Here is a 9819-nt window from a genome sequence, read left to right as displayed (position 1 = left end):
GAAAAAGGAAACGCCCCCCCCAACAAAGGGTTAAAAAAAAAAAAAAAAAAAAAAAAAAAAGCATAGGGACATACTCCAGGAACCTAGTCTACCTACCATATTCCTGTGAAAGTGTAACCATAAGCAGAGCTAGGCAGAAGATTCTTAAATTTACCCTGATAATTTCAATGAAACACTTTACCTCACTCTGCATGAGCTGCGATTCCTTGGCAGTAAGGTATGTTGGTGTTTCAAAATCCAACATGGGTTTTCCTCTTTCCTTTTCATACTTTTCTTTGTATTTTACCTGATAAGAAGAGACAAGAGTTACCTTCTTAACAACCAAAGAACTAGTTCATGGGCCACTATAGGCCTACTTTGTCCAGTCAACAGATCTTCAGTGGAAAACAAGCTGCAAGCTCTGGCTGTCTTGCTAAGAAGAGAACCCACAGCCACCACTGTGAAAGATGTGGAAGGGGCAGACATTCAGCAAAGCACAATGGTGCCACAACTGCCACTGTTTTTTAATGATTCATTTTTATATAATTTTATTGTATAGTTTTAACAAAAGCTGTAAATTATTACCACTGCCTCTCTGAAAAGTTATTTTCCTTTCCATACATAGCCCCTGTGGGAGCTGGGATTTGACTTGGCTGTGAGTTACAGATCACAAGGCATGGGTACAGCTGTTTAAGAAGAGGTTAGATCACGTTAAAAAATCGGCACCTGATCTAATTTAGTTTAGGTGTGGACTTTATACTTAGATCCCTACTTAGGTCAATCTAAGTGCAAACTGTACAGAAGTTCCAGAAAAGTTAGATCGGTCAAAAATGGCTGATCTGATATACTTTAACTCTACCTTGGAGGTGCACTAAATTGGATCAGGCATGTTTAGACTAATCTAGCTAAACTTCTGTCCACATTCTGAGAGCAGCTCTGGAGCTGGAAGAGCCCAACTGTTCATCCCGACCTCAGAGCTGCACTTTTCCTACCCCCCCAACAGTGGGCTATTTTTAGCCCCCTGGCCACTTGCCCAATCCCAGATAGACACCCTCCCTCGTCCCCCAACCCCCAGCCAGCCCCACCAAGCCTGCCAAACTCCTTGCCCTGACTTACCTTAGATCAGACTCCTGGCACCTATCTAATCACTGTGTTAAATGAGGAGGGGGGCACTTTTAACCTGATCTAACCCCCTGAACCTCTCAGTGCAACATCTGTACAAAGCCAAGGTGGTTAAGGAAGGGAGACACCCATATACCTTTAAATATCTGGGCTGAAAACCTGACAGACTCCCTTTATGCTCCTTTAGCATTCTTGTGATCAGCCAGGGACATGACTATCTATCCCCTACAGTGTTGGGCTTGCAAAATGACATTCTGGCTGCTTCTTTAGCCAGTTCCATGCACATGTCCCTTCAATGTAGTCAAAAGTCCATGGGCAGTCCCTAGGGGGCTAGTAACATACCCTGCTATTTTTCAAAGCGCTCCCTGATGTGTGATGGTGTTGTCATGTTCTTTATTCAATTATTTGCCTGGGCAATTCCCCAAGTTCCTGCATAATTCTCAGCATGGAACAACCAGGAGCCACAATGTTCACATCTAACACAGCCCGCACGTAGTCATACAACCTTCTGTCACTCTTGTGCTCCTCTATGCCATGCAACAGATGGAGACTACGGCTTTAAGTCTATCACTTGCTTAATAGAATCCTCTCTCCTAATTGTCTCCAGAGTCAAGAAAAACCTGGAATAAAAGGGATGGGACCCAATCCTATGAATAATATTTGCTGGACTCCAGAGGAACAAATATTTAGACAAGTGAATAGCAACAACAGATGCTGACTTGAGCATTAGATCTCAACTGCCAAATGATTTTATAACGAGAGAGGGGAAACTTGAAACAGATCAGATTTCCAGATAGACACAGAGCTATAGACTTTATTCAAGTGATGATCATTTGCCCCTCAGTGAGACTCCAGCAAAACTACAACACAGCAACAATGTTCAATAGGCTGAAATACCTGACAGAGCTGGGGTTAAAAGGAAGATATTACTGTGTTCAGTAAACTGGCAGAGAGGAAAATATTTTGCCAAGGGAAAGGAATTAAAATCAGCAAAAATGAATAAGATGCTAACAGAGATGAGATTCCATCAGTCAGGGGAAACTTAGGTAGAGATATAGCAGAGATTTTCCAAGTAACAGATTTATTAGTGTGGTGAAAATCCCTCAAAAAAATCCAAATGCGTGTATGCGTGTGCATGGCAGAGTCCTATTGTGTCATTTAAAACAGCACTAAGCAACTGAAATACACTAGGAGTAACAATCCTGTGTGAATATAAAACAAGTATTTGACACTGGATAAAACCAAAAAACGAGACGCGCTTGAACAACTTACGTGACTCTGGAGTTCTGATGCCTCCTTTAGATGAAGCTGTTCAAGGTTATCTGGCACCACATGGTAGTGACCCTTACTCTTCTCATATTGCTTCTTGTACTGGTACTGAAGGGAAGGTGCCAAGAACCACCTCAATAAAAAACTGATCAAGTCTAATCCCTAAGCCCAGCTAATGCAAACACTTCAATGGCACATGAAAGAAAAATTATAAATACCCCCCCAAAAAAAACAACCCAGAAACCAAGCTTATTTACTGAGGTGGACATTTGTCCTTTCTAATCACCTCAAGTGGACTCAAATTTTATATTTTTCAATGAAAAATTCAAATATAACAAATACATAGTAAGGTTATATCAGGTAATAATGACTTTCACCTTTTATCTTACATAATTCTGATGTGGTTTGTTAGGCCTGAACATCATTCTGTGCTAAGACATCAGAATTATGTTAAGCACAAAAATCAAATTTAAAAAGCAAATCAAATTTAAAAAGCAGTACAAAAAGAGAATACAAAAGAAAAGGAAAAAAGTACGGAATAATAATCAATAGCAAATAAATGCAAAAAAGGAAAAAAAGATGAAAGAAAAGAAAAGATAAAATGAAAAAATGGCATTTTATTAGTGATATATGATCAGTTAAAAATGTAAAAAATAAGTTACAGTTAAAAATGATTAGCTGTTTTAAAATATTAGCATTTCTACTACAGCTACCAAAGATTTCAGTATCCAGAGGATGGATGTATTAATATTGCTAGTTGGCTAGGAAATAATCATTAGATAGGAGAGGAAGAGATCACTACCAGGTGATGTCCTATGAACAGTAAAGGAGGGAGTAGTTGTTACAGACATTGTTAGCAAAGATCAATTCAGAACAGAGAAGCAATTAAAATGGAAAAGTACATGGATCTGGGGTTAGGTAATGAGCTTACAGCACTGGAGAGATGGCTGGTACCCAGGACATGGTTCATCATCAGTGATTCAGACATGTCTGTCACAGGCTTGTGAAGTTTCTTTAGATCTGCCTTATATTTCACCTGCAGGTATGAAAAATTCAACAAATTAACAAAAAAGAACCTCATTAAATAAAGCCACTATATATTAATAACAGAAAGTAGGGCTCTGCCAGTGAGACCAGTAAGCTATAAATCAGAAAATGCAAAATACTGTGGTGAGTAGACATACCTCACTAGCCATGTTATGAGCATCTTTCATGGTTTTGTAGATTTTAGCCTCCTTCAAGTCATACCGTGGCTTCTTCTTCTTGTCTTTGTCAAAATTCTCTTTGTATTTCACCTAATTAAAAAAACAACCAAGAATTATAATTGGCTTGCTTGGTGTTAGAGTTTAAAAGAACCCATATTCAGACTGGGAAAATGGTTGAATGACAAGCAGAAGGTATAAAAAAACCCAATAATTTTAAGACATCCATTGGAATAAAAGATAATTTAAAGATGACCTGACATGACATAGAAATTTGCATTGTGTAGTAACACATGACATTCAGATCTTTCAATCAGTGCACAGATTTCAGCTCCTCACTATAAAAATGATGCAGATAAATTAAAGAGCACTTAAAATATTCTGACCCATTAAGATAGTCACTACAGTAGAAATGGTATGTGTATATGTGGCTGCAGTATGAAGTATTTAACTTAAAGGGTATGAAGAGTGGTTAGGGGAACTTAGTATGTACATCTTAGAGAAAAAGGGCATACAAAAATTACCTTAAATGCAAAAAAAAGTAGTACCATATAAGAGGAAGGCTCTATGTTAAATGAAGATCCTATAACTGACCTCAGCCAAAAGGAAGCAATAGGTACAAAAGATGGTAATGCTCCCCAAACCTACTCCAAATTAGGGTTGGGGTTCAGATTAAGTCATATCTATGAACATTGGTGCAAATCTGTGAAAATGCAGCAGATGCAGGGTCAATTCCTGGCTCTACTGAAGTGTATGGGAACTTGCAGGACCATGATTTTCCCTCTTCTACTGCTGTAAATAGAGGTGCTGGTCAGGCTGCTTCCAGGATGACCCACTGACAGCTCTTGCAGATACAACACAGAGCATTCCAGTCAAACTGTGCATAGGATTTTAACAGGAAAGGCATTCTGACAAACAAGAATTTGTTGAAAGTGCTGGGCCAGTTTCAAAAGAGATTTCAGAGCATAAACTGGATATTGCAATTCATGATCAAAATTCCAAGAATCAGCCCCTCAAGATACAGAATCAAATTCTGCTTTTTACAAACAGAGCCCCCACTGTGTAGGTGATTCTTCAATGAAGCATCAGTCCCCAGAGGATTTCATAGTCAGATATTAAATACTAATTTAACACATGCTCCTTCCTGTTGATCCTCTGGCTAGTATAGAAAACGTGTGCGGCAAAGCCACCTTATCTCCTTGCCCGCCCACATCCATCCCGTGTCCTGGGAAAAGTTTGACACAGTATTATGCACAGCCCCAGCCATTTGGACCACACAGATAAGAGTCTGTGGCAGGTGAAGAAGGAGCAAGGTGGTCTTTCTGGCACTTGCAATCAATGATTCTCCAAAACAAAATCCCCAAATATTATTCATACAAATGAACAAATCATCTACGGCAGAGCTGATGGATGTAACTGATGAAAGGAACAGACATCATGCAAATAATGATTTTCACTGTTTAAGCATGTTTATGGGAACATTGCAAACACTTACAAGACAACATGTTAGTAAAACTGAAAGATGCTTTCAATGCAAAGTTAAAGCACATTCCACATAGTCTCAGCTTTGAAACTCATTAGTATATTCTTATCCATACAGCCCCTATCCCTCATGCTGGAAGCACTGCCTCTCCTGTGCTTTGCACAAGACTCCGTAATTCAAATACGAGAGGTAACAAACATACACAAGTGCCCAGTCGACTGCTTGCTGTAACAGAACAAAAATATCAACATTTTTGCCACCAACAGAATCAGCACTCACACCTTAGTGCCTGGTCCTTTTCTTCCAATGGTGTAAAACAAGTGTAAGTGCATTAAAGTCAAGAGAGTTACATCAGCATGACAAAAATCAGGCCAACGGCTTAAAAGAGCAGATCTCTCTTGCTGAACCCAAAGGAAAACAAACACTTGACAAAGGGGAAGATATAGCTTTTAAATTTAAAATATAAAGCATTCATGACAGGTGCAAAGAAAAAACAAAACATGGGTAAGCAGCTACACAAACTGGATGTACAACTTACATGAAACAGGAAGACTGGGACAACATGCTGCTTTTTGGAAAGGAAACACCCACAGAAGGAAAACATGACCAAAGACAACAACAGTGTTTACAAGCTGACTCAGTCTCAGTAACCATATCACTACAAGGACTTGTGGGGTATTTTTTTCCCAAGACCCAAATAACATCAGATAAAGACGTGTTCAAAAACTAAAGGAGGGTCTTGGTTATAATTAAAAACAACAATTAGAATTAAAAAAGAACATAAAGAAAGGAGCTTCTTTAATAACTGCTGAGTGATGCTACTTTTTCTTCTTTTCCTTGCTGAGTTTGATGGAGCAGATGCACTCAGCTCCAAAAGTAGGATTCTGATTTAACATAACAGAGTAGGTGGCAGCTGGACATGCAGCAGTTGCATGCAGTAATCATGGGTAGACACAGAGAAACAATAAATTCCTTTTTTCCTTTGAAAAGATATGTGCAAAATAGGATGCAGAATCTATGTGATGCCACTGCACTGGTGCAACCTTCGTGTTTCCCCAAGAGTTGCTCTTAGAAGATATATTAGAAAGTGCCAAGAAATAACAGCAGTCAAAACTGAATTAGCCAGAGGTATGAAAGCAGATTGACTGATAGAGTCTGGCTATATTGCATCATTTGCACACTAGAAACCATCAGAAACACAACAACCAGAATGCCACAAAGCAGCTAATATGAATAAGTGAATCTTACTCATTGTGTACAACATGTGCCTTGAAAATGAATTGCAGCATTACTGGCATCGATTCTTTACTGGTGCAAGTTAGGATAGTTTCACTGACTTCTGACTGTGAACTTCAGGTCTTACTGACACAGGCCCAAGACAGAAGTTTGGCACATATGTAAATTCCTCCCGTGATCCACTACCCAGAAACTGAATTTTCTCCCACTTGATTTCTGATGAAGTATTAGGAGCATGTGAAGGGGATTCACACAATCCCTTTAATTATGAAAGTCCTACAGCATAACAGGGATTCTCACTGATTACGTCAGGACACATGATATTAATGGGAGTATGCAGTGAAGTTTCTTACTGTTTTCCCAAGTGTCATAAAACCATCAGAGGAATGTTTTCGGTTTCATTTTCTTTTAAAGTATACCTGTTAAGATAAGGTGTTTCACTAGTATCACTGCACTAACCTGCAAAACTGCTGAGTGAACTTCAGTTTTGCAAATGTGTTGCAAACCAAAAAGCCAGGACCAGTTAAGTAAGATTTCTTAGCTTTTGGTGCTGTTCAGTCCTGAATCTTTAATTCCATGTCAGATAACATAGTATTTGTCATTTGAGCACTGGGATCCCCATTTCTCTCAGAGTCTCAGAGACAGCAAGCCCTTGCCAAATTAAATTTATGTAACTGCATTGTTCATTTTAAATGCTGAATTTCATCTTTGTTGCATGCACTGGCAACCTCCATAAAATAGTCAGTGGAACTGAATGTCCAAGGTCAATAGCAGGCTCTCGCTTGAAATCATTCTGTAAACAGGTTTAGTCAAATTCCCCACCAATCAAATTCCCAAGCACAATCTTTGCAAAGGAAAAAAGGGATTACATCTGAATAGTCAACCTCACAAAGGTTTGTTGCATTCCACACTTTTGACAAAAAAGGCTACAGAAAACCAATGCAACTAGTGCATCATAAACCCTTTTACAACTCAGGCTTATTGCCTTGTGCTCAGACTGACAAAGAGATTCTACAGAATAGGAGAAGGTGCATAAAAGTGGCATTCCCAGTTGTCTCACTTAAATCCATCTTACATGACTACTTAGGATATTAGCTTTCTTAAAGTGTCTCATCATTGGTGTATCATAAGATGCAGCTCCATGCCCTCTCATGTGTCCTTTGAGGTATTCCGCCTACAATGTGTAGCAAGATAGCAAGATCAGAAAAACAAATTGTCACAGGGATAAAGCATGAAGCTATGAGAGAGAATAGCAACAAGCAGTGTTGAGATAATGACATAAAAAATTGCACAGGAAACAGAAAGTGTAAATCTCACACTAAGTGGTGCCCAGGACTACTTCACAAAAGAAAAGGTACCAAATAAAGGGTACCTTTAAAGCAAACTGGTATATAGATAACAAAGGTAGGGCAATGGGTGGTGGGCAAAATGCTGCTTCTCTGAAATGAAATGCCCATTTCATTTCAGAAAGGAAAACATTATTACACTAGATAACAATGGATATTAACTACAACTTACTGTTTAGAAGACATTGTCAAAGCACATTCTTAAAGAAATACCTTACTTGCATACCACTGAATAGTCAAATGGAAAAAAATATTAAATAACCTCTCTTCTGTAATAATACATTACACTTGTACATACAGGAATACACTTGCATTTATACAGGTATGTCTACCTATCCATTGCAGTTAAGTAACATTACTGTGTTCATTTTACAGATAAGTGAGGGGCAGAGGCTGCAAACACATATTCAAATGACCTGGGATAAATCTTCCATGTTTGTTTTCCTGGTAGAAAAATTTACCCTGAGAGGTCTGAACACATTTGAATGCTAAGCTCTTGAAGAGCAGAGACACTGTAATGCAGACACTGTGTATCTAGCAAGCCCTTGTGCATGCACCTCAGTGTGTTCCACAGACTCCTTCAGTCTGCCTGGCACCAGAGGGCAGCAGTCCACAGGGCAGCTTAACTGGCTGACCCAGCCTGCCTCACCGGTTCTATCTCCCTGCAGAGCAATGTAGGATTGTGAAGGGGGTGCGTTCTGTTCCCTGCTTGACTGAAGCAGAAGGCTAAGTACAGATGTTCAAAAAGCCTCTGGGGAAGTGCTGTACTGCACTTTTCTTAAAGCACAATAAGCTAGAGTACGAGCAAACTGAACAGACATCAGCTGTTAAGTGGGGGGCGGCTTGGAACCTGCTCATGCTGGCTACTGGGGGTGCTCCCACACACCTCCCAGGAGGCTGCCAGAGTGCCCCCTCTCCTCAGTCCCCTCCTGCAGCTGCCCTGGCCCCTGGCACACCATTGCCTGGCCAGGGGGGGCTGCAGGGAAAAGGGATCTAGATTCTGCATCCCTGCAGCAGCCCCAGCCAGGTAGTGGCACACCGCAGGGGCCTGGGCTGCTATGGGGAGAGAGACCCCCTTACCCCACCCCACCCCGGCTGGCTGTGGCTCACAGTTGGCTGGAGGGAGGAGGTGGGGCTGATTTGGGTCAGGAACTGCTAAGGGGGTGGTGGCAGCCTGGCACTCGGGCTAAGCAAATGAGCTCTGGCTGAGGCTAATGCACAACCCTGCACAATGCAATCTGGGTTGGCAGTGATCACACTCTAAGTTAACGCTCAATGGGATCTGTCACAGATGTTTGATAAAGCACTCTAAGCGCTCTAACAGAAAGTGCTTTAGTTAACTTAGAGCACGTTCCACCATTAATATCTGTTCAGAGTGCTTTCTGTGCACTTAAAGCATAATAGGTGTAATGTCTGTACCTAGGTGAAGAATTCACCCCAAGTGACACACTGTTTCCTTTGGTGGGGGAAAGAGACACAAGCTAAGCACCCTGGGGTGCTAGAGGACAGTGCTATGACTTCTCTCAGAAGAGAATGTGTATAGACATCTGCTTTCACAGGAGAAACTCTCCTGGGAGTGATTTAGCTCTGGTTGTTTTAGGATCTTTTTTCTCCCGGAGTGGCCATTTTTACACTAGGAGAAAAATCCTGAACATTTGTCCACTCATGGTTTCTTTTGGTACAACAGTGACTCTCTCAAGAGAAACTGAATGTCTGTATGTGATGAGGGACATTCCAGCTCAAGTTTGCAGAAATGGCTGCTAATTTTCCACCCCTCCATTTTTACAGGCCCAGACTTGATCAGAGCTGCTGATCCTCAACTCCTATTTAAAAATCTCTTTCTCTCTCTCCCATTCACACAGACAAATCACACACACACCTGCTTTACTGTTAAAGTAACCACACTGAAGTCAAGAGGAACTACTTGTAACAGTAAAATGAAGCATATGTATAAATGGTTACAGGATCAGGGCCAAGGCTTTACTCAGTGGAACAACAGTCTTGTAAGAATGACAACTTAAATCCCTAACATATGCACTTGCCCTCAGCTTTCACAGATTGAGTTCAAAGTTTTAATCAACAAAACTACCCATATACAGTAAAATCCCTGATATCCAGCACAAGTGGGGAATGGGGGTGCCGATAATGTAAAAATACCAGTTATCTGAGGGCACAGGTTTCC

The 9819-nt window shown here is 40.5% G+C and overlaps 1 protein-coding gene across 8 annotated transcripts in view; it reads right to left on the bottom strand.

The window, feature by feature from the left end:
• Positions 1-9819, bottom strand: part of NEB (nebulin) — a 255506-nt gene that overhangs the window by 33400 nt on the left and 212287 nt on the right. For 6 of the 8 annotated variants that reach the window (XM_019522414.1, XM_019522415.1, XM_019522416.1 and 3 more), the window contains exons 127-131: positions 7367-7465; positions 3555-3665; positions 3302-3406; positions 2374-2478; positions 182-286 (exon numbers count right to left, since the gene is read on the bottom strand). In XM_019522414.1, the coding sequence (XP_019377959.1) occupies positions 182-286; positions 2374-2478; positions 3302-3406; positions 3555-3665; positions 7367-7465 (525 nt within the window). The remainder of the gene's footprint in view (positions 1-181; positions 287-2373; positions 2479-3301; positions 3407-3554; positions 3666-7366; positions 7466-9819) is intronic. The other 2 variants (XM_019522420.1, XM_019522421.1) reach the window with 2 other exon arrangements.

The sequence above is a fragment of the Gavialis gangeticus genome, unplaced genomic scaffold, assembly GCF_001723915.1.
Source record: "Gavialis gangeticus isolate Ggan-Ray unplaced genomic scaffold, GavGan_comp1, whole genome shotgun sequence".
NCBI classification, from domain to species: Eukaryota; Metazoa; Chordata; order Crocodylia; family Gavialidae; genus Gavialis; species Gavialis gangeticus.
This window is presented reverse-complemented; position numbering and strand designations above follow the sequence as displayed.